Below are 26,057 nucleotides of genomic sequence, written 5' to 3'. Positions count from 1 at the left end.
CACACACACACACACACACACACACACACACACACATAATGACAGGAGTGTAGACTATTCCATTGGGGGTTGGGTACTACCAGCAGAGAGGGTGAAGAAGGATGGCTATAATCAAATCGTTTGTTTGCATATATGGAAACAGAACCAGGAAACCAGGTGAAATTGTCCTAAGGAGGAGAGCTGGGGATAGGAAGAGTGGTAGAGGAGGTGAGATTGATGGGGTCCCTCATCTACATGTGTGGAAATGTCACAGTAAAACTCCCTTGCACAACTGATGAATGCTAATAAAAATCTTAGGGTGGGAGGAGAGGAGAAAGGCTTTTGGTACTCAACTTGGAATTACTTGAGAAAGTCGTGTGAGCAATACAGCCTGCTCTAGCTTTGTTCTCATGAGATCTTGAGCTGGAATGCAGGCCATCACTGAGGTAGAGGCACAATCTGTGGAGAAGGGGTGGGCTCAAGCACCTCAGGCCTCTTGTGGTCATCAGCAACTCTTTTTTGGTCTGTTACTTTATTCTTGATTATTATTCATTGTTATTCTCTTGTTATGGAAGGGATGAAGAGGAGAGCTTAGATTTAACTTTGCTCTTGACCCCTATTTCTAGATCCAGCCAAGAACAACACCTGTGTGAAGGTTTCCCCATCCTTTAAGAACTTTGGGCAGATGGCTGGGATGTAGCTCCATGGCCAAGTGCTTGCTTAGCAAGTGCAGTGTGTCTCAGGTTTCAAAAAAGAAAAGAAGAAAAAAAAGAACTGTGTGCAGTGAAATGGTTAGTCCAGTTGGGGGCACTAGTGCAACAGAAATCCAACTGAACTTTTTTATTTTGTCCCAATTTTTTAATGTCTGTGGCATGCAATTTTAGTCTGATGTGGCACATGTGATTTTCATCACAAAAGTTTTCCTACCTCACTGTTCTATTAAGGATATCCAGACACCTTCTCTTTTCTATCAGCTTCTCTTCTGCTGGTACATCCTCCAGTCTGCCTGTGCACTGACTCTCAACTTCTATCTCTCAGAGCACAATTTGCTGTGTCTTCCAAAACTAAAATATATAATACTCTACTGATTAAAGGTTCTAGCAGGGCCTAATGCTCATTATAAACTAAAAACATGAGCAAAAAATCAGGCAAATGAATAATTTTTGGACTTGGCTAAAATAAACTAGTTTGATGAAGATAGGATTGTAAAGTAAGTAATGAGAGCACAGAATGTTACATGGATGGACATATTATATGTGGTGTGTGTGTGTGTGTGTGTGTGTGTGTGTGTGTTGCCGACATTAGCAACCGTGTTATAAGATGGGATGTAGGGAGAGAGGAGAGGTGAGGATTTTATTTGGGAGGTGTTTCTACCCTTTGCAAACCTCATTTCCTTCTCTCTGGGGGGACCTAGTGTTTCACAGCCTTTCCTTTGGAGTGCTGTTTGAGCAGCTCTGTAGAGAAGGCCTTTGGGGAATATGAGCGGAAGGTAGCCAGAGGTGGTGGTGCATGGCAGTCGCCAAGGCCACATGACGTCCATTGCATACATTATTCAACCAAGCATGATAGACTGTCACCATATGGGGCTGGCAGCTGGAGTGTATCGCCCACCTCAGGATGCTTTTAAAAGAGAAATGGATGCTACAATCACAAGTATAGAATGACACCCACATATAAATCAGAGTTCCCTGGGCAAAAGAGCACCCCTGGTTACGTGTTCCTCTGGTTGTGATTTTAACCCCTCTCTCCTATTCATGAAAACATGTCAAAACAGAATTCACAGAGGGATAGTCTGGAATATTGTGTAACACTTTGAAGAGGGCAGAAACAGAGCAACAGCTGTTTGCCTATTATCATATTCTAACATTCCCCCCATAGTAAATTACTTTAAACAAACAGAATCAGGTGCCAGTGAAATCTGACTTTTTTTTTCTAAAGTACAAGTCTGCTCAGCTGTGTGCTAGAGGCTCATTCATGTAATCCCACCTTCCTAGGAGACTGAGATCCGAGGAGCATGGTTCAAAACCAGCCCACGCAGACAAATTCGAGAGACTCTTGTCTCCAATCAGCAAAATTCTGGAAGCAGAGATGTGTCTCAAGTGGCAGAGCACCAGCTTTGAGTAGAAACTAAGTAAGAGCAAGAGGCCTTGAGTTCAAGTCCCAGTACTGGGATCACATAACACAACACCAGATAATGTAACACAATGAAAATGAACAAAACATCTCCCACACAAATCCTACTTTGCTTTTATCTCTGCTCATTGTCTGTGAAATGCCTTGTCTTTTATCTCCACAACACTGTATTCTTTGGAGATGACGTCTAACCCATATACTTCATATGGTTGCTGTTCAAATGCGTTGCCAGACCCTTTGAGCAACGTGTTACCACTAAGCACTCTTTATTAGAGGATGTCAGGGACTGGGCTTGCAGGTGCTGAGAACCCAGACAACCATTTGCTAGACAGTTCTAATCCCAGCATTAGGGCCAATCGGTCTGCCTTTAGGTGACTTCTACTAGACTGACAATTGGTTACCAGATAAAAGTCTCCCTACTTTATTGCTGAATGGACTACAAAAAAAAAAGAAAAAGAAAGACAAAAGCACAAAGTGTTTCAAAACTCTTCATTCCCTCAGCTCAGGGTGGGTCCAAATGGTGTAATGTATTGGCTTCCTGATGAAATGTGTCGAGGCTCATTTGCTGCTAAAAATAGTCATAGGCATCTAGTGTCTCCCACCTGTAATTCTAGGAACTCAGGGGGCTGAGAGCTGAGAATTGCAGTTCAAAGCCAGCCCAAGGAAGAAAGTCTGTGAGACTCTTATCTCCAGTTAACCAACAGCGAACTGGAAGTGGTGCTTGGCTTGAATAAAATAACTCAGGGACAGCATCCAGGTCCTGAGTTCAAGCCCCATGACCTACCTCCTCACTCTAGAAAAAAAGTTATAGAAGAGGGTGGGAGTTTGACCTAGTGGTAGAGTGTTTGCCTAGCATGCACGAAAACCTGGGTTCAAGTCCTTGGTACCACATACATAGAAAAAGCCAGAAGTGATGCTGTGTTTCAAGTGGCATACTGGTAGCTTTGAGGAAAAAGCCCAAGGACAGTGCTCAGGCCCTGAGTTCAAGCCCCAGGACTGGCACAAAAAAAAAGTCATAGAAGACAGTGATGTCATAGAAGACAGTGATGGGCCAACAATAGACAATAGAAAAAAGTAGGAGAGATATCCAACATTCTAGTCTTCCAGTAAAGTAATAATTGAGCCTTTGGCACCGAATGGCACTCTTTCTTTCTTCACTTGAAAAGGAAACCGAGCAACATGAGCAACTCAACAGCTGCATAAAAACATGTGCTGGTGGCTCATGCCTGTAATCCAGCTACTCAGGGGACTGAGATCTGAAAATCACAGTTCAAAGCCAGCAAGACAGAAAAGTCCATGGTTCTTATCTCTAATAAACCAACCAAAAGCCAGAAGTGGAGGTGTGGCTCGAGTGGTAGAGCACTAGCCTCGAGTGAAAGGAAAACCAGCAAGAGCACAGGCCCCAAATTCAAGTCCCAGTATATAGGCACACACACACACACAAACACACACACACACACACACACACACACACACACACACAATCTACTTAGGATTGTTGTTGTTTTAAATATGCTCTTCAAGAACCGCTGGTGAAGACAGGCAAGCAAAGACTTATCTTGGCAAAATTTCATTCTGTACAGAAGGGTGAAGCATTGGGAAACAAGCTGTAGGTAGGCTGTATTTGCATTAAGTGACCATTAAAGACTTTGAGGTAAGCTTTAATTACACTCTGCTACTTTCTTGAATAACCTGAGGTGGGTCTTAATTACCCATACCCTGTGCTATTTTCTTGTTAATATTGTCCTAGCAGAAAAATCAAGGAGCCAATCTCCCAAAGCAGAAACTTTTAAGTGACCTACGTTGACAGCAAAGGCAGCTTTTCTTTTCTTTTCTTTTCTTTTTCTTTTTGTCAGTTGTGGGACCTGAACTCCAGGCCTGGGCTCTTTCCCTCAGCCCTTCAGCTCAAGGCTAGCATGCTCTACCACTTTGAGCCACATCACCATTTCTGGCTTTCTAGTGGTTAATGGAACATAAGAGTCTCACCGATTGGCTTTGAACTGTGGTCCTCAGATCTCAGCCTCCTGAGTAGCTAGGATTACAGGCAAGAGCCACTGGCGCCCTGCAAAAAGAAAAACCAGCCAGCTTTTCTCATAATAGTTTCAGAGCAGGCAAGCTGACTGTGATGTTAGAGTCACCTCTAGGCATGATCAAGTGAAGTCCTCTGAAATCAAAGTAAGATGGATGAAGGAAAAACCAGACAGAGACTCCTGATAACTAATTCCAGTAAAATTACTACAATGGTGAGCTTGTTTTGCTTTGTGCTTTCCTCTGCTGCTCAAACTTTAGAGGACATCATGGGACATTTGTCTAATACAAGAGCACATAGATCAACAGCCAAAGGGAGCGGACATTGAAATGTGGGCTGGGAAGATCAACGATCCGTCGATTTTGGGATGCAGTTTGAGAGAGAAGAGATCAAACTGTAATAGATGAATTACATTCAGCTTTCTTTCTTGAGTTAAAATTGGTGGCTGCCATTTCTAGTTATGGAACAATGTGATATTTATTGAGTGCTTTTGGTGTGCAGAACACCGTGAAATAGGTGCTGTTACTACTGATTTTCTGGTGATAAATGCTATTGAATGCTAGAAAAAAAAATAATTTTTATATTGAAGACCTGCTCATGACCATGTTCTGTTTAAGTGAACAAACACCATGGCTGAGAAATGCATGTACAGCACCGTAGTACACAGGCAGTGAGAGAAGTCATACTCTGAGGCTGGTTTTCTGGCACTAGGACACTATTGATTGTTCAAACTCCATTTGGTCTGGGGGCATTCTGCTTTGTGAATTTTTTTTCTCTTAACTTAAAAAAAATAATAAACACAAAATGAACACCATCATTCTTTTTCAGAACTATAGAAAATAGTTGGAAGGAAAGCATTAATTTACCAGTTCTATCAGAATTTGGCTGGGGATTTTCCTATGTGCCTGCACTTCCACAAATCCAGCACTAGATGGTGATCCAGATCAACCCATGACCTCCCAGCCATCTCTTTGGTCCAGGAGGTTGGTTAAGGAAAGGGTCCCCGAGTAACTGACCTAAATTCCATTTCTCTGATCTCAAGAATAACTGGACCTGTTTACCATCCTCGGATCAGTGGCAAGGTTTGCATACGGTTGAACATTTTGTGGTCCACACTGGAAAAACTGGTAGATCTTTTTGAGGTGCTTCTGGTTCTATGAGATTTTTAAATCACTGAATGGTTGTCAGTGAACCTGTCACAGCTTCCTTGGAAGCTGTGCTAGAAACATTCCTCAGTGGCCAGAGAGCTGGTGGTTCCCAGCCAGAACACAGTAACTGAGCATGAGCACTTACTCTCTGGAAATTTTTTTTTCCCCTATGCTCGTATTGGGGCTTTAACTCAGGGCCTTTAACTCAGGCTCTTGCTTAGCTTTTTCCCTTGAAGGCAGGCTCTCTATCACTTGAGCCACAGCCTCCTCTTGACTTTCAACTGATTAATTGGTAGTAACAGTCTTATATGTGTGTGCCCTAGCTGGCTTTAGAGATCATTAGATCTCAACCTTCTGAGTAGCTAGGATTATAGTTATGAGCCAGTGTTGTCTGGCTTTATGTTTTCTCCTAAATTCCTGCAATAGATTTAGGAAGTAGCTTTTTCTTTTTTAATCTTGCCAATCCTGGGGCTTGAACTCAGGGCCTGGGCACTGTCCTTGAGCTTAATTTTGCTCACAAGGCTAGCGCTCTACCACTTGAGCCACAGCACTGCTTCCAGCTTTTTCTGTGCATGTGGTACTGAGGAATCGAACCCAGGGCTTCATACATGCTAGGCAAATACTCCACACTAGGCCATACTCCAGGCCCCTAGGAAATTGCTTTTACTAACTCTATATGACAAGTCAGGCATTGGCCTGTGTCCTTTAGTGGCCACTGGTTAGCTTTAATGTTAAAACAATAAAATGTGTTATAAAACATTATATAACAGGTTTAGAATGGGGCAAGGATAGTGTTTGGTTTGGTTTTGTTGTATTTTCTTTTTTTGCCAGTCCTGGGCCTTGAACTTAGGGCCTGGACACTGTCCTTGGGCTTTCTCCAGGCTAGAGCTCTACCACTTGAGCCACAGCACCATTTCTGGCTTTTTTTTTTCTCTGTATGTGGTACCGAGGAACCGAACCCGGGTCTTTGTGCATGTTAGGCAAGCGCTCTACCACTAGGCCAAACTCCCAGCCATTGTTTTGTTATATTTTCTTACATATAGCAGGAATCAGCCTGTAAGTCAAATCTGGCCAATTTGCCAGTATTTATAAATATATTTTATATACAAATAAATATGTGGATGTTTTTGGTTTTATTCTTTCTTTTTGTTTGTTTTTATTTGAGTTGCTGCTTTTGCTCTCAACCTGAACATTGCAACATAGACTATGGAGACTATCTGCTGTCCAGTTATTTACAGACCTTCCAGACCTTCTGTTGTATATTGAACTATCTGTACATGTCACTAAACAACATTTTTCTGCCAGTCCTGGGACTTGAACTCAAGGCCTAAACACTGGCCTTGAGCTTCCCTCAAGTACCACTTCCACAGCACCACTTCCAGCTTTTGTTTTTTCTATGTATGTGGTACTGAGGAATTGAACCTGGGTCTTCATGCATGCTAGGCAAGCATTTTACCACTAGGCCAAAGTCCTGGCCCACTAAAGAACATTCTTAGCAACTACCATTAACCAATGCTTAGAATCATCAAGTTGCACCTTTGACTTTGCTTTTGGAAATCAAAGTGTTTGACATCATCCCCAAAGTTCAGGGGCTTTAGTCTCTCAGATCTAATGGAGAATATCAATTTGAGCCACAAACACCCAAATAAACTACAGTCGCCTAGGTTTCCTCTCAAGTGGAACTGCTTCTGTGTCTCACCAAAAGCACCTTGGTTGAGCCACACGTATTAGGTTTCACTTTGGTATTATGTGGAGGCCATAAATGAGTTCCCTGCTTCAGCCAATTATCCATGATGCATTCCCTTATGACATTACACATTCTGATGGCCAGTGACAGCTCTGGCCAGTATCCAAGATTCATGGAGGAGCTCCTGTCTGGGACATGCCACCCCTACCCTTGTGACAAAGGGAAAGGAAGAAGAGGCAGCCTACACAAACACATGTTGCTTTTAAAGGTCCAGAAGGGTCCAGGTAGATGGATGGAGGTGGACACTGTCCCTGTGACACAGTGGCCAGGAGTAGGATAGGATATCCCTAACATTTGAATAATGGAAAACAGTGAAATCTCACAGTCAGGGCCCTGTCTTGCAGCTAGACTATGTTCATCCACTTACACAATGTAAACTTAAAGTTTCTTTCCATTCTTTGTCTGAGTTTCCCATTGTTCTGTGGTTTGTTCTCACAGCCTCATCTTCCACCCATGTTCCTATTTTCCTTTCTGAGGTGAAAGCCTGTGACTTGATGAATAATCTCCACAACGAAATACACACAAGTCCAGCCAACAGCTTTTGATTTACCTTCAGCAATAGGTGCAGAGAACTCGAAGCAGTTCACATCCTTGCTTTCTATTTACGGCAGCTATAAAATGAAAAGTAAAATCACCTGAAAGCTGCTTTGTGATATAAGTTTCAATTTCCTTTTTAAAGAAAGCTGACCCCTTTTGTGAAGGCCAGGAGGAAAGTTGTCTGTTCTGTTTGGAGGTCAGTGTCGTAGAAGAAGATATGAAAGATATTCTCCCCAACTGGGTCAGAACTACGTTAAATGATGAGAGACTTATTTCAGGAAGCCACGCCATAATCTACTCACTCCAGCTGGAAAATTTATAGAGTGTTTTGGAGTTCTGAAAAACTGTCTGAGGAGATGGATTATTTAGCTGGTATTGCACTTAGGTTCTGTTTTTAGTACACCATTCGGCAGAATGCCATTATTGCAAAAACTAAAGCAAGAGCAGGCCTTAAAAAGCAATTTCATCATTTTCTACTTATCTCTGAACGAGTGAATCAAAAACATAATAAAAATTGCTTCTATTATTTAAATAGATCAAGAAAGAAAAATTCAAAACCTTATCAATTTACTAAAATATCCCAGAATTGATAGGAAGGCTTAGAGGTCATTCAAAGTTATATGATATACTTTTTGTATGATATATTAGGTTAATATATAAAATGTGAAAGGATTCCTTATTAAATTTCATAAGAAATTATGAATATTCTCCCTTACCATTTCAAATTAATATTGTTCTTGTCAGTAAAATGATCATAAAAGAAATGAGCTATAGACTATTTTAAAGAGCTAAAAATGTCAGTTTTGTTGTTGTTGTTTATTTTTTTTTGCCATTTCTGGGGCTTTCAGTGATGGCCTTGCTCTCTCACTTGTTTTTTTTTTTGTTCAAGGCTGAACCATACCTCCAATTCTTTCTCCTGGTTAATTGGAGATAAAGCATCTCATGGACTTTGCTATGCAAGCTGGATTCAAACCTTGATCCTCAGATTTTAGCTTTCTGAGAAAGTAGGATTATAGATATGTGGCATTAGCACTCAGGCCTAATAACATGTTCATTTTATGTTGTGTGACTTAAGGGCATCTAATTAAAATAAAACAACAATGGATAAATCTACCATAAATACTTCTTATGTAATGGGTAAGCAACTAGGAGCTAGGAAATAAATCCTCATCAGAAAGCAGCTCAGAATGATTTTACTACCATAATAACAGAAAAATGTGTTAAATAACTATAGAAAATAATTTAAAATAGATTATAAAAAGAGGAATTTGTAGATGGAGCCTAAAGAACCTTACATTTGAAAACGTCTGCACTTGTTCTAGGGAGCAACTTTTAGTTCATAGATTACCAAACATAACAGCCTTAAACACACAAGCTAGTATTCATTTAGATTTTTGTGGGTCAGAAATTTGAAAAGCATCCAGAGAGAGAATAGTGTGTCTGGGACTGTTTGTGGGAAGACTAAAATGAATAAGAAGGATTCAATGCCTGGGGCTGGAATGTTCCAGAAGCCTCTTCATTTAGCTTGGTGATCAATTAATGTCCTGGATTCCCATAGCATTCCCATAGCATAGTGCAGAAATCAGCCTAGCAGGTAGAAATGCCATATCCCTGAGAGCAATGTGGACGCTGGCCTATGGTCCCTGAACTTGCATCCAGTCTCAAACCAGGTGCTTCCAGAGTGTACTGCTGACTGCAGGCTTGCTACTCCTTTCTGTGAGAGAAATGCAAAATAACTCTCATCCATACTTTAAAAATCTACCACATTAAGAAACCGAAAAGTATATAACTTTAGGTAAGAAGATGAATTTTCTTGCTTGATATAATTCTAATCCTATTAACGAAAAGGTATCTTTTTATCTATCTATCCATTCTGTTGCTAGTATCAGGCTTGAACTACAGACTTCCTGAGCTTTCTTTTTTATTTTATTTTATTTTTTGCCAGTCCTGGGGCTTGAACTCTGGGTCTGGGCACTTTCCTTGGACACTTTTTTCTCAAGGCTAGCACTCTGCCACTTGAGCCACAGTGCCACTTCCAGCTTTTTCTGTGTATGTAGTACCAAGGAATTGAACCTAGGGCTTTGTGCACGTTAGGTGAGCACTCTACCACTAGGCCAAACTCCTGGCCCACCTCCTATGTGTTTTTGTTTGGCTGTTGCCTGGCACTCATCAACTGAGTGCCATAGCTCCACTTTTTGGTTGTTAATTAGAGATAAAGCCTTATGGAGTTGGTTGCCAGGGCTAACTTCAATTCTCGATTCTCAGATCTTAGCCTCCTGAATAGCTAGGATCATAGGAGTGAGCCAGCTATAAAAGGATTCTTAGAGCGGTGCAGTATGTGTATGCATATGTGTGTATGTGTGCTTGTGTGTATATGTTTATGTGTGTGTTTGGTTACTTACATACTGAAACTGCCCATGAAGTAACTAAAAAGCAGATCATGTGTAACATGTAAAGCAGTCAGAGACTTCATATACTTAGTAATACAATTGGTTAGCCTAAACAGAAATGGGCAAAACACATGGACAGGCATTTCCCCAAAAGTAGACATTCAGATGGCCTGTGGAGACTCTGAAATCTGGAGGTTGAAAGGGGAATTTCAGAGAGCAGAAATAAATGGTGCAAGAGCCTCTAGGAGGTGATGAGGCCCTGTGATGTAGCTGCTCTAGGAACACTGAGGTTCAATGATGTCCCTTCGATACGTATTATTATCACCACTCTAGCTGAACATGAATCTTAGCTAAAGAAGCTTGATTCTAACTAAGCAGCATGTCTTTTAGTAATCTCTCTCATGTCTTCCCCAATTTTGTAAAGAATTTAAATCTCCAAGGCTCAGTCTTTTACTGGGTTGGATAAATAGGGAACAATTCTCTTTTTCAGGTGTTCCAGAGGAAAGATTTTGAATAATAATAATAATAATAATAATGCCTATTTAATCCAAATCCTGTCTTCGCGTGTGTAGCAAAGATGGGGATGGAGAGAGTGGTGAGGCTGGGTCTTCAACTCGGGGCCTAGGTGCTCTTCCTAACTGTTTTTGTTCAAGGCTAGCACTCTACTATGTGAGCCACAACTCTACATCTGTCTTTTTGGTGGTTCCTTGTAGATAAGAATCTCACATCTTCCCAAGCTGGCTTTGAACTTCAGTTCTCAAATCTCAGCCTCCTGTGTAGTTAGAACTATAGGCATGACCCACCAGAGCCAGTTAAATCTTGTCTTCTTAAATACCAGAGTCCATTTGTCAGACAAAATTTTACAAAGAAATTCACTACATGAAAGTGGTATGGCAGAGCCTGGTGTAGAAAGAGAATGTTTCTGCCTCCATGTCTTCTTTCTCCCTCTGTACCATTAACTTCCACTCCCCCAGAACTCCATGGGACAGCATAATTTAAAGGAAAAAAGCAAGTTATACACTTGATTGAAGAGTGCCAAGTAAGTGCTATAGTCATCAGGGAAATTTAAAACGTGGGGGCCAGTGACTCAAGCCTGTAATCTCAGCAGAAGAGCTGAGGAACTAAGTACCCAGGCCCAGAGTTCAAACCTCACATTGACGGTCAAAAAAATTAAATCATTTAGATTCCATCTCACTCTAGTTAATATGCTGTTATCAAATAGTAATAATAGCAACAAATACAGGGAAAAATGAGGAGAGAAAGAAACTCTAATTTATTGTTGACAGGAGTTGCAAATTAGTATATCCACAAAGGAAATGAGTGTGGAAGGTTCTCTTAAAAACTAAAACTAAAACTACCATAGGCCAAGAATATATGCCCAAAGGAATCAAAGTGAGCAGATAGCAGAGCTAACCTGTATAATCTATGAATATTATGGCACTATTCACAAGTCAAGTCAAGGAATCAGCCTAAGTGCGCAAGAATACATGAATGGATAAAGTGCATAAGATAGATGTACATGTTCTGAAGCATTAATCACAATAAAGAATGAAATAGTTGAAAATGAAGGACTTTATGTTAAGTGAAATAAATCAGACAAGACAAATTTAACATGTTTTCTCTCATATATGGAAATTTTAAAAATATCCTAAAAGGGACTATTAGAGGAAGAAAGGACAGTATAAGCAGGGTAAGAAGAAAAATGGATAAGATTTAAGCATGATATATACATATATGGAAATTTCACAGCAAAATCCATTGATTCTTGGAGTCAATATGCATTAGCAATTACAATAATGACAAATAAAATAAAAAGTAAATGCACACTTTGAAAAAAGTGTTGAGCAAGCTGTGTAAGGAAGATTAACAAGCTCACTTTCACTAACTCTCAACATGTACAAATTAGAAGCATTCCATTACTTATATAAAATGGATTGCTGTTAAAAAGCTGTTGTGTATGTTTAGATAATAGTAGCATGCCAATGCAACTTTACAGTGTGGATCGCATTTATGAACTGCATTAATGTTGAAATATAACATGAAGAAAACTAGATGGAAGATACTGTAAGCACAAAATTAGTTATAACGTTCTAAAAAGAGAAAAATTGCATATCTATTTATCTTGCAATTTGATCTATAGAAATTTAGACTGAGGAAGTAATGAGAAAAGCCCACAGACCTAAGTGTATGTATGTATGTGTATATATATATATATATATATATATATATATATATATATGTGTGTGTGTGTGTGTGTGTCCTCATTAAAATTCAAAGTGAACAGGGATCTGATGACTCACACCTGTAATCCTAGCCATTCAGGAGGCTGCTATCTAAGGATCCTAAGTGAAAGCCAGTCCAGGCAGGAAAGTCTATGAGACTCTTATCTCCAATTAACCACCAGAAAACCAGAAGTGGCACTGTGGCTCAAAGTGGTAGAGTGCTAGCCTTGAGTGAAAAAGCTCAGGGAAGCATCCAGGTCCTGAGTTCAAGCCCTACAACGGACCAGAAAAAAAATATTCCAAGTGAAAATAAACTAAATATCCAACAAATGAATTATGTTCCCTTCACACCAAACTACATGTAATCATGAAAGTATTCCCTCCATTTAAAGCGATTGACCTAAGTAGATAAATGTCTACACTCACATTATAAAAGCTCAGTAAAATATACATATAGTACAATCTACTTGTTATTTTTATATGAATGTGTTGTTTTCCTTTTTTGAATATGTATGAAGAAATTGATCTTGAACAATTTACAACAAAATGTTAACATTAGCTTTTTCTGTGAGTTAGGATAATGAGTATTCTTCTAGTCTATATTTTCCAACAGTTCTAATAGTGTAGTTTAAAACAATAACTTGCGTGCTAGCCTTGAGCTGAAGAGCTCTAGGACAGCTCCCAGGCCCAGAGTTCAAGTCCCACAACTGACCAAAAAAAAAAAAACAGACAAAAATGGAAAAAGAAAAGAAATAATAACTTAAGAATCAGTGTGTGTGTGTGTGTGTGTGTGTGTGTGTGTGTGTGTGTGTGCGTGCGCGCGCGCCAGGCACAGTGACTCATGCCTGTAATTCTAGCTACTCAGGAAGCTGAGATCTGGGGCACAAAAGGACCTGAGACTCTTATCTCCAATTAACCTCTGGAAAATCAAAAGTGGGGCTTGGCTCAAGCCTTGAGCTGAAATGCTCAGGGACAGCGCCCATGCCCAAGTTCAAGCCCCATGACCCACAAAAATAAATAAATAAATAAATAAATAAAATCTGATGCTCAATATTCACAGCATTAATTTTAAGGACCTTTCATGAGTCCTTTCATGAGTGTGTGTGTCTGTAAGTATACATATTCACATATATTAATATATATACACCCATAAATATGTGTGCAGACATGAATACATTATTGTGCATATATTTATATGTACATGTTAACATGATTATACATATGTGCATTTATTTCCTTTTATTGTCAGTCCTGAGGCTTGAACTCAGGGCCTTGGCACTGTCCTTGGGCTTTCTCAAGGCTAGAGCTCTACCACTTGAGCCACAGCACCACTTCTGGCTTTTTCTATGTATGTGCTACTGAGGAATCGAACCCATGTCTTTGTGCATGCTTGACAAACAATCTACCATTAGGCCAACCCCCCAGCCCTCTCATATATTTTTATATATATACATATATAGATATAGATATGAGCATTGCAAGTATAATCCAACATACCTCTTGCCACTCTTTGGATGGGTGCTTATAATGATTTCAAGATGAGACACTTAACCCTGAACATATTCTCCATGTTTTTGTGAGTAATACAGAAAACGATTATTTCTAAATATGTTCTAAATGTCACTTTCTGTGATTCAGTAACAAAGCACGGTATATAAAATGTGATTTTGAAAACGCCTTTCTCCTCTGAGGCTGACACCATTGGGTGTTTTTTGAATGCACTGAACCTGAATGGAGAAATGCAGTGAGCTGTGTGCAAATGATGTAGAAATAGGGTACAAAGAAATAGAAAGGGGGAGTTATGCATGTGCTTTGTATGTCCTATCTAACTTGAGCAGAAAATGAATACTTGTATTTGATCAGACAAAGAGAAGATAGAAAAGACAATTTGGATTACAGTTTATTTTTGAGGCAAATAATTGATTTTTTTTAAAGACAACGACAAAAACCTGTCAACATGACCTGGATATAGGCAGGAAGGTGGGCACAGGGCACCTAATTCAACTGCAATCCAAACATTCTGGCAGCCTGAAATCAGCAATGTGATCATTAGCGAGAATAGCATATCAACTTGGGCTCATCTCCTCTTTCACCCCCTGCTGTGTAAGGGTTCCCAAATATACTATGAAAACCAGTGCTTCTGCATCCCAGGAAGCTGACCTTTCCATGTTCAATATGTGGCTTCTATGTCTTAACATTTCTGTCATGGCACTGGGAAGACCTTCTCCCACACCGGTGCCTGACTGCCAGGTTTACAGTAATGTCTTAGAGGTGCCTCATTACTTGCTAGAAACTTGATGGAATGGAATACAATCAAGACAACAATTTCTGCGGCCGATTGCTCAATTCCCAACAGTAGAGGGATAAGATTCTCAGGGAAGTTAACCCAAGATGCTTCTCATCTCACTGAGTGTGCAGGTGAGGTTTAAATGCAGGACCTGTGTGGCTGACACCTGGGGAATTTGACCCACATACTGTAGTAGGCATAGGAGGAAAGCACCACAGGGTCAGGTAAAGCATGCAGAGACACTGGACCACTGTCTATAGGACGTAGAGAGAAACGTGGGGTCTACTTACTTTTTGCTCCTTGATAGCCTAATACTTTATAGACATGGTAAGAATCTTAGGAAAGCAACATACAAATATTTGACCTCTGAGGATCCCATTTACTATGCTGTCCCATTAGTTCCATCTATCTATCTATCTATCTATCTATCTATCTATCTATCTATCTATCTATCTATCTATCTACCTATCTACCTATCTACCTATCTATCCTTGCCAGTATCAGGGCTTGACCTCGGGGCCGTACACTGTTACTGTCACTTAGTTTTTTTTCCCACAGTCCCAGTCCCACAGACTTTTCTGCCCAGGCCAGCTTTGAACTGTAATCCTTACATCTCAGATTCCTGAGTAGATAGGATTACAGGCAAGAGCCACTAGCACCCAAGCTGACCCATCGATTCAATTATCAACCTTTGAGTAAAACAAGGTTAATGGTTCATTAAAGGACCCAAAGGTGCCAGTGGAGGTCTTGTGGATCCTGGAAACTAGTTGTTCATAAAATACTCTTGGCATCCTGGGCAATATCAATCTTTTCTTTGGCTAGTTTCTCTCATGTCCTTGACTGTGGGACACTGAATATAAATAGCAGCCTGGTGCTTTGACACGCACCCATGGAGCTGGTACCCTTCTGGCTAACTTCTATTTACTGAGGAACTCTTTATTTAATGGAGCAAAAGAGAATCTCTTTCACAGTCTAACCTTTGGGTATTGGTCCACAACAATTACTCAGGAGCTATTAGCACGGATAGCTGCTGGGACACAACCGAGTATTAAGCTATTTCTTCATAAAGTGTGTAAAATATTTATCAGGTCCATTCTTCAGCTAAAGCTTTCAGTTCAGTTTGGCTTGCTTTTATGACTTCATTTCAGTCACCTTGAATATATGACTGACATTAGGTTTATTGGAATTGCTGTTGTTGTCATTTCTATGTCGTAAACACCAGATGTGAAGCTCACTGTATTCTTCAGATATTCTGCAATCCTATTTTTTAGTTTTTTGGTGCAGTCCTTCTTGTTTGTATTGGAAGGGGCATGAATGGGGCAGTTTTTCTAGGTAGAAGTATTCTTTATTTTGTGTATATGTGAATTTTCAGGTGTACCCTGATAGAAAATAGCAATAGAAATTCATAGCAGAAAAAAGTATGTCCTGTCAAAAATGTAGCTCATTTCTTCCTGTTCTTCCAAGCTGAATTGATTTCTTAGGTTCATATGCCTTCATAGGCCATAGACCACTGATTTTATATAACAAGCTTGAGAGACTTAGACTAATGCATCTCACCTCTAAATAATGGTGGAGAAATACCAAGAGTAGTGAGTGAGGAATATGCTAAAAATTAAATTAAGAATTAGCCAGGCAAAAAATAATGGTGCATATGTATAAATACATATATATGTATATATATGTGTATATATATATATATATATATACAGAGAGAGAGAGAGAAAATAGATTCTTCAAGTAGTCAAAACAAAGAAACTCATTCTTTCTTGGGTCCTGGTTAAGGGTTTTGAATAAGTCATGAGTTTTATAGTTAACAAAAAAACTGGCTAATAATTTGTTTGAAGATTACTAGCATTTTTCCCCTACCAATGGACATAAACAATGTGAGACAATAATTGTATTGTCTCTTCTGCTATGTCAGAATTCTGTTTCTTGTCTAGAACACTTCTCCATGTCCACCTTTGATATTCTCTTTACAAGTCCTAAAGAACATTACTGTCCATGATGTCCCAAACTTACAAAAGAAGAAGTACTTGGGTGACCTAGAGAATGAAATACCCTTTAAGACTTGTCTAATCAAATCCAGATGATCTGGCCTTCTTCATCCAGGTAATGAGCATCTTCAAGAACATTTGGGAAAGACCAATTATTATCCCACCTGTTTTGATAAAAATATAAGTAGCAGACCAGCAGTTTGGCCTAGTGGTAGAGTGCTTGCCCAGCATGCATGAAGATCCGGATTTGATTCCTCAGTACCACATACATAGACAGAGCTGGAAGTGGTGCTGTGGCTCAAGTGGTTGAGCTCTAGCTTTGAGAAAGCCCAAGGACAGTGCCCAGGCTCTGAGTTCAAGTCCCAGGACTGGCGCGCGCACGCACACACACACACACACACACACACACACACACACACACACACACACACACAGAACAAAGTAGCTAGCTGCAAAATTCTGGAGTCCACTCTTAAATTTTGAGTATGCAGCCTTTACATAGCTTTAATTAATTTATTTGTTCATTTGTTTACTTTTGTGCTAGTTCTGAGGTTTAAACTCAGGGCCTGGGCACTATCCCTGAGATTTTTTTTTTTACTCAAGTCTCACACTCCACCACTTGAACCAAAGTTCTACATCTGGATTTTTGCTGGCTAATTAGAGGTAAGTATCTTGTTCCTGGTATGGCTTTGAACTATGATCTGAAGACAATCTCCTTAGTAGGTAGGATTATAAGCATTAGTTGCTTATAATACTCAAGTACTCAAGTAGATGGAGCTTTTTACTTATAAAATATTTATTTATTCTGACAACTAACACAATGCATAGAAATTTCTAAAACATAGTAGGAACTCATCCCTGACCACAATGATAGAGATTCCTCCATAAAATATGACCAGGATAATCAGATTGTTTTACTGTTCTGGTAATGGGCATGAACTCAGTGCTTCTCACTCTTGCTTACTCAAGGCTGCCTCTCTAACACTGGAGCCACATCTCCACCTCCAGCCTTTTCTAATTAATTGGAAATAGAGTTTTGCTAACTCTTTTGCCAAGCCAGCTAAATCTCGATACGCGGATGTCAGGTTCCTGAATAGCGAGGATTACAGGTATGAACAAGTATCCAGCATTATCTTACTTTTATTTACTCATTTTATTTTTATTTTTGCCAGTCCTAGGGTGTTAACTCAGTGCCTGGACGTTGTTCTTGAGCTTTTTGAAGGCTAGTGCGCTACCACTTGAGCCACAGCACCACGTGTGGCTTTTTCTTTTTTTTTTTTTCTTTTTTTTTATTGTAATTAGTAAAAGGGTTACATGATATTTGCCAGATAGAAGGTGCATTAATTCACATACATTGATACCCTTTCACATGTCTTGGTACCCGTTTCCCTCCCCCCCCACACCCCTCACCCGTCTTGGTTTTCCCCCCTTCCCTATCAAATTTCAAATATCCAAATACAAATAAATTCAATATATCAGATAACAAAGTGAGATACTATACCAATATGAGATAACCAAGGGACAGCAAAGGAGATGAGAGACAACATACTACATTAAGGACAACAATAATTCATTATATGGCTTTTGTTTCACTATCCTGGAGGTCCTTTCAATTAGCTTCACATTATATGGCCTTATGTAGCAAGATTTTGCTCTATTGCAAATCTCTGCTAGTAGAGCCCAAGGTTTCTACTGATTATGACGAATGAGGGAAACCATTGAGCTTAAGTTCCTTTGAGTCTGGCTTACTTCACTTAATATGATTTTTTCTAAGTCTTTCCATTTCCTAACAAATGGGGCGATGTCATTCTTTCTGACAGCAGCATAGAATTCCATTGTGTACAAATACCACAACTTGTTGATCCACTCATCAACTGAGGGACATTTAGGTTGGTTCCATATCTTTGCTATGGTGAATAGTGTTGCAATGAACATTGTTGTGCTAGTGGGTTTAGTATGTCCTTGTTTCTGGGTGGTTGGGTAAATGCCAAGTAGTGGAATTGCTGGGTCATAGGGGAGCTCTATGTTTAGCCTTTTGAGGCACTGACGTGTGGCTTTTTCTGTGGATGTGATACCAGGGAATTGAATCCAGGACTTTGTGCATGCTAGGCAAGCAACTCTATCAGTAGGCCACACTCTTTGTCTCTTTGTCCTGTCTTTTTTTTTTAACAGAAAAATGAATTTACATATCAATACTGCAAAACAACTTGGACTGTCTAAAGATTTAATGTAGTAGTGGTGTACATGAGGTATAAGATTTAATTTCTGAAACTACTCACAATTTCTTTTATAAATATTTAGATACAGTTTGAGTGCTTAGAAAGAAAGGATAAATTATAAATCATGTTTTTCCATATACTTCCACATGTTTGTGTCTCAAGAGGTTACTATGAAATCATGTAACAAGACACCTGGTATGCATATAAATGGTTAAAAACAAATTAATTTTAAGACATAAAAATATCATTTCAATTTTTGAGGACTTAACAGATGTCAGGCTCTTTTTTCCATGTATTTACATACATTATTTCATCTTCATAAAAATCCTGCAAGTGATTTGAGTAGTAAGTTTTGTAGGACAATGCTAAGGATTGAACTCAGGGTCTCATGAATGCGAGACAAGTATTCTGCCACTAAGCTACATTCCCAACCTATGCGCTTTTAATAGAAAAGGAAGATGTTTCTGAGATGGGTTGTATACTTGCAAGAAGTCACATAGAATTTCAGGAATTGGGTCCTAAATCAGTCTAAACTAGCATATTCATCTACATATGCCCTATCTAAAGTATGCAATCTGTCATCAGAACTGGGCCATTTAGAAAACTAAGACAAGACTATTGATTATTATAAGACATGGGATATAAGCTGCATCAGACTTCAGTATAGAAAGTGGTCAGAGCTGGTTGATTTATGCATCAGGCAAAATAAGCATGCAAAGCAGGACTGAGGAGTTAACCAAGAACACAGAAAACAGGCTTTAGATAGATCTCTTCACTTAAATCTTGCCTCTCTTCATGCAAACCATTGAGTTCTGGTTCCCCCCTTTATTCAGTGCATCTATACCTGGCTTCAGAATCAAATGTCCCCTAATTATCTTATTTACAGTAGGGTGATTCAATGGGGAAAGGAGTTATATAAATCTCCTCAACCTTCTGTTCTCATCTGAGTAGTTAGAATTACTGGCATGAGCTAGTGGCACCCAGTTTCATTGCAACACCTCAGAGTGAAGCCCAAGAAGCATAATTTTCTATGTAATTTGTCCTTTGAAGGCATAGTTTTTATATGTAATAGTTTATTTTCCCGGTTCAGACCAAAAACTAGCAAATGATGGCCAAATCTAGCTTATTGCTTTTTTATATAACCTACAGCCTAAGAGGTAGGAAAGGGTATTCTAGGTTTGCAAAATCATCAAAAGCAATGTAATGCTTTATGATATGAGGAAATGATATGATATCAAATTTCACTGAGTATAAGTAAAGTTTTATTGGAATACGGCTGTCCTTGTTTGTGTTGTCTATGGAAGTTTTTATGCTCTAATAACAGAGTTGAGAATTTACTACTGAGGTTGTCTTGTTCCCAAAGCCTAAAAGACTGACAGTCTTGTCTTCATAGGAAAGAAGAATGCCAGGTGATAATGACTCATCCCTTGCTACTCAGTAGAATCTTGGCTACTCAGGAGACTGAGATCTAGGGATCTAGCTTCAAAACGAGCCCAGATACAGATGTCCATGAGACTCTTATATTCAGTCAGCCAGAAAAGAGACACAAATAGATCCGTTTCTCGAGTTCTAGAGAACCAGCCATGAGAGAAAGAAATATGAGCACGAAGCCCTTTCTTTAAGCCCTAGTACCAACACACACACACACACACACACACACACACACACACACACACACACAAGCTTTGCCATTCTTGGTCTAAATAAAATTCAGAAAGGTCTGCTGAATTATTCCACACCATTTTGTCTTTTGGAGATAGTTGTATAACCATAAATTGCACTGAATAGCTATGACATAACTGAACTCCGTTTAGAAGTTTGTAACGATGCATGGAATTAAAAAGAAAGAGCATTCATCAAGATTTCAAGTAACCTTTTAAGTAGAGAAAATACTGTGTACCATAATTTCCCATATTTGATATGATTAAGATAATCTTTGAAAAAAGTAGTTATGATATAGTTTGTATAATTTACTCTTCATTTTACTTATGTACTTTTTCAACTCATGAGGTGTAAACTCATTGTAAATTTTTCTTCAGTACCTGTTAGAGAAAGAAATATAACAAAGCCAAAGGTGAAAAGACAGCATTGGAATCTAGAGTCTGACGAACATATATTTGTTCAGAGCTTAGAGTAGAAATCAACTAAGCACAAGTCTCTTTGGATATATTAGAAGTTTGAAAGTCTTGTTATCTTGACTTAGGAAGGAAGTGTGTGTGTGTGTGTGTGTGTGTGTGTGTGTGTGTGTGTGTGTGTGTGTGTGTGTGTGCTGATATTGGGGCTTGAACTCAGGACCTTTGAACTTACCCTGAGAGTAAGTCACCAGCCTTACTCTTACTTGAGCCATACCTATACTTCTGGCTTTTGGGTGGTTATTTGGAGATACGAGTATCATGAACTTTACTGCCTGGACTGTTTCAAGCCAGGGTCCTCAGATCTCAGCCTCTTGAGTAGCTAGGATTAGTAGCATGGGCCACCAAGAACTCAACTAGAAGATTTTTTTCAGTCTTTGTTCCTTATATTTGCTGCAAAAGGATCACTTCCTTTTATATAGGCAATTTTTTTCGCTCGATTTCATTTAAGAATATCAGTCTGCCAGAGGCTCGCACCTATAATCCTAGCCAGTTGGGAGCCTGAGCTTGGTAGGATTGTGATTCCAGCCCAGCCTGGGGAGAAAAATCAATGGAAAAAAATAGGGCATGGTGGTATGTGCCTGTCACTTGCAACTGCTGTGGCCTAAAGTAAGAAGATCATGCTCCAGGGATGTGCCTGGACAGGACGCAAGACCCTACCTCAGAAACAGCCAGGCTCATGCCTGGAATCCTATCCATGTAGAAGGCTGAGATCCAGAGTATCACAGTTCAAGTCAAACCATACAAAAAAATCTATAAAACTCCAAAAGCTTCAAAATCATTTTTTGTTAAACTTATAAATGAAAAATTAGGTTTTATTTGTTCTTTATTTTACTTTTTCTAGTTAATTTCTCTTATATTTCACAAAAGAATTAATGTAGGACGTACTAAAAACGATATAGCTGGTACTTCGCTATTGATAGTTTGAGAAATACTTTGCATATTGAATATATATATATATGACACATATAACAACATATAAATTCTTGTTATACATATAATAATATATGTGTCCAATAGGCATAGATATTTATATAGTCTCTAGCTATATTTATATATTCTTGTGAATTAGGAGTGTATAATACACTTTTCCCACGGAAAACCACAGCACACACATTACCTCCTCATTTTCATCAAAAGCTGTGATTTTTGCCAGGTCAGTGACTTATCAAAATGAGTGTCTCTGGCTGGCCAGAGACAGCCATTTTATTTTATTTTCCCTTGAGTTTAAGCAACTTTTAAATAGAAAATGCTATCATATACAGCGGGAGTATGACAACAACATTCCATTGAAATGACTAAATCATTTCAGGAACATAATTTAAATGGAGGAACACAGAAGTCCTACAGAAATGTGTAGATGGAGTCGCTGTGCAACCAAATAGAAATGTCAGGATCTTCTTCCACTTAAGATGCAAGAACCTGTGCACGGAGGCACTAGGAAAGAATTTGATTTACAATTTGAAGACAAAGTGGCAGTAAAATAATGGAGAGCTGGAAAGGCAATCTCGCTACTGCCAAATTGCTTTCCAGCACGCATGCTCTATTTGGGGACAGAATTCAGATACTTACAGAGTTTGTGCATAGTTCCATCCCCTGTGAATTTCCAATCCCAGAAGATTAGGACAAGATCTCTGCCATAATCAGCACAAATAGAACATGCAAATTGCCCAGCACTAGATTACACCTACAGCCTTGCTAACAGAAAATGGTTTGTTGTTGTTTGTAAAAGTGCAGAGGTGTTAAACTTGTGACTAATGATACTATTCTTGGTCCCTAAATGGTTAAACTGTGTTTCCCTTTCATGTAAGATTTAAAAAATATTACAAACTGTTATCAATTGAGAGAATATTGGTTATTAGTAATTAGTTACTATGGTTCCAACAATAATAGTTTGCGATGGAGAGATGATGAGTTATCTGTTTTGAGGTTACTTTCTTTCCATGAAGTGTTTAAAAACAAAGAACAACCATTTTGCTGGAGTAACTACATCGGCAAATTAATCTTATGGACACATTGATAAGACCCTTGTACTGTCAAACCGTTGCTTAGCTAGTTCTTTGTATCATAGAGCTATTTTGTGTATTTCTGTATAACCTCAGAAAGCTGAAGAGAAAATGTGGGGTGTGTGTGTGTGTGTGTGTGTGTGTGTGTGTGTGTGTGTGTATGTTCCAGTTGAACTCAGGACCCAGCATCTTCACTTGGCCTATTCTGCTCCAAGCTAGCATTCTACCTCCACTTTCATGTGTGTCATGTTTTGTCAGTGGAAGCCCACTTCTATAACTTACCCAAGGGTGAAAATCTAAACATTCAAAATATCTTTATATTCAAGCATCTGCAACATTTTCTTCTTTATCATACTTACATTAGAAAATATTTCTAGTTGGCTTACAAGAAACAGAAACATGAGAGATTCATTTGCATTATCATTTTGTTTGAACCTTGTACATACTAGAGGTTGGGTTCAAAATTCTAATGTTTTCTAAAGATAAGGCTTTCCTTTAGGGAGAAACATAGAAACAATGGAAAGAAAACGAGATTATTTGTATTAGGTATATGTCAAGAAGTAATTTTGTTGGTGCTTGTTTGTTTTTGATTTTCTGTGCCAGTTTTGGGGCTTGAACTCATAGCCTGGGTGCTATTTCTGTGAGTAACACAGTTACTCAAAGCTAGGGCTCTACTGATTGAGTCATACTTTCACTTTTGGCTTTTTAAAAATTTTTGTGATAATTAAAGATGAGAGAGTCACAGGCATCCCTTAGCAGACTGGCTGTAATCCTCAGATTCCAGCCTCCTGTGTAGTTAGGTTCACAAGCAAAAGCTACCAGCAGATCTGCCTTTGTCCCACAAAGTTTTACAAAAAAAAGTACAAGCTATTATTATGTGTCTAGAAAGCTGAAAATAAAATGTGTGACACATTTCCAGAAATTTGTAGAAGCTGATGGTGGGCATTATTTCATTCATGTAACCTCTAATGTTATCTTATTTTTTAATCTGTTTTTCTTTTACACTGTATATTTTCTTTTTCTCTGTCTTATATATTATAAGAAACCTCCAATCTTTTGCTAATGTTGCACGATTATTTCATTTAATAGTTATTTGTTTTTGCTATAGTCTATGATTTGGAAGACTTAGGTTCTAGAACTTACCCAGCTGGGGGAAAAAATGTGTTTAATTTAAGCTGTCCTTAAACATTCCTTGAGAAGGCTCTGTGGCTAAGTACCTCTCTAGAGGTTTCATACACCCAATTTTCACATCTTGTTTGAAACAGATAAATATTGTATGGAGTGTTAGACAAAATAGATGGGTCTGCCTTCAGGTAAGGCATCTGACAAAACATGAGCATATTAAAACTGCAGTGTCTGACTGTTATATTATATGAGAGAGGGTGGATGGAATTGATAGTACCACTTCTCACCTAAGGCATTTAAAATTGCATTCTGCTTGGTGGTATTTATGTATTTCTTCTTTCCTTTTGGGTGAGTACAGTCAGTCTTATCTTTCTCAGAAAACAATGATAGAAATTCATGTCCTACATGGAGGCCATATCTAAAAATTTCCCAGTTTTATTTAATTTTTATTTTACTCAACGTTGTAGTGACAAAACTGTTTTATTAGGTTTTCAAGCTGATAGAAATGAGTTTTTAGTTTAGGGGGTTTTTTTCATCTGCAATTACTTTTCTTTTATTCAGAATGCCTTAATGATAGTAATTTGTAGGTAAGACAAATCTAAGAATGGAACACTGGGTATTTTGGAGACCAGAATGCCTAAGGACACATAACTTGATTTTGATTTTTGGTTTTGGTTTTGGTTTATTTTTGCCAGTCCTGGGGCTTGATCTCAGGGCCTGAGCACTGCCCCCTGAGCTTCCTTTGTTCATGGCTAGCACTCTACCATTTGAGTTACAGTACCATTTCCAGCTTTTTCTGCTTGTGTGGTACTGAAGAATGGAACCTAGAACTTCATGAGTCCTAGATAAGCACTCTACTCCTAAGCCACATTCCCAGCTCTACATAATTTGACTTTTATATTTGTGTGTTTGTATGCTGATATTGGGCTTGAACTCAGGACTTGGGCACTATTCCATAGCTTTTCTTTTTGCTCAAGGCTGGTGGTCTGCCCCTTGATTCACAGTTTCATTTTCAGCTTTTTGCAAGTTAATTAGAAATGAGAGTCTCACAAACTTCCTTGCTTGCTGGCTTTGAACCATTTCTTTGCTGGCTAGCTTTGAACCATGATCCTCATATCTCAACCTCTTGAATAGCTAGAGTAACACCAATGCCCTGTCATAATTTGATTTTTGTAAATCAATATTGCATCATAATTTCCATTCCAGAGGTTTGACTGGTCCAAGACTGCCTGGACCAGGAGTGTGGCCTTATGGTCAAGTACTTGCCTAGCATGAATGAAGCCTTGGATTCAATTCCTTGGTACTAAATAAACAGAAAAAGCCAGAAGTGGCACTATGGCTCAAGTGGCACAGTGTAGCAAAAGAAGCTCAGGAACAGAGCCAGGCTCTGAGTTCAAACCTCAGGACTGGCAAAAAAAAAAAGAAAAGAAAAGAAACGACTGTCTGGGATCTAGGTAGCTATTTACTCTCCATATGCCTGAGTGTCCTCATTTATAAATGAGTATGCTGTTAGTATCTTCTTTGAAGATTAAATGAACTGATAAGTCTAAAAATTCTTGAACTGGTTATCATAAGCCATGTTTTCAATGAAGCATTATCATCACAAGGCTTAGCCTGTATCTGTGTCTGTGAACGGCTTGCCCAGTGGAAATGCAACTTCACCTCTCCCTTCTCCTCCTTTGCAGGTGGCCCCTGCCATTAAGGCAAGAATGATGAAGAAAGGAAGCCTTATGCTGGGCTACCAGCCCCACAAAGGCAAGGTCAACTTCTTCCGCCAGGTGCTAATCAACCCTCAAGTGAGCCGAGAGGACCTGGACTTCCTCCTGGACGAGATAGACCTCCTAGGAAGAGATATGTAGCCATGGCTTCTGTTCCCCAGAAGCATGGATCCTGTTCTGGGGAGGAAGGCAGAGCCAAGGCATCTGGAGACGCATGGTAGATACAGCAGTTCTGATGACTAATAGGAAATATTCCAAGTTCCCACACAGAAAACACAATGTTAAGAAAATATCACATTTGGAGCTCTTTGGATGCATGGTCACTAGTGCTGTTAGAAAAAAAGGAAAAATGGACACGTGTGTGTGTGTGTGTGTGTGTGTGTGTGTGTGT

At 39.1% G+C, this 26,057-nt stretch overlaps 1 protein-coding gene across 1 annotated transcript in view; it reads left to right on the top strand.

The window, feature by feature from the left end:
* Gadl1 (GAD like acidic amino acid decarboxylase 1) overlaps positions 1-25,807 on the top strand; it is a 226,650-nt gene extending 200,843 nt beyond the window's left edge. The window contains exon 16 of the mRNA XM_090352917.1: positions 25,634-25,807. Coding sequence (XP_090209043.1) covers positions 25,634-25,807 — 174 coding nt within the window. The remainder of the gene's footprint in view (positions 1-25,633) is intronic.
* The last annotated feature ends 250 nt before the right edge of the window (positions 25,808-26,057 follow it).

Source organism: Megascapheus bottae, chromosome 18, assembly GCF_031878675.1.
Source record: "Megascapheus bottae isolate mThoBot1 chromosome 18, mThoBot2.hap1, whole genome shotgun sequence".
NCBI lineage: Eukaryota > Metazoa > Chordata > Mammalia > Rodentia > Geomyidae > Megascapheus > Megascapheus bottae.
This window is presented reverse-complemented; position numbering and strand designations above follow the sequence as displayed.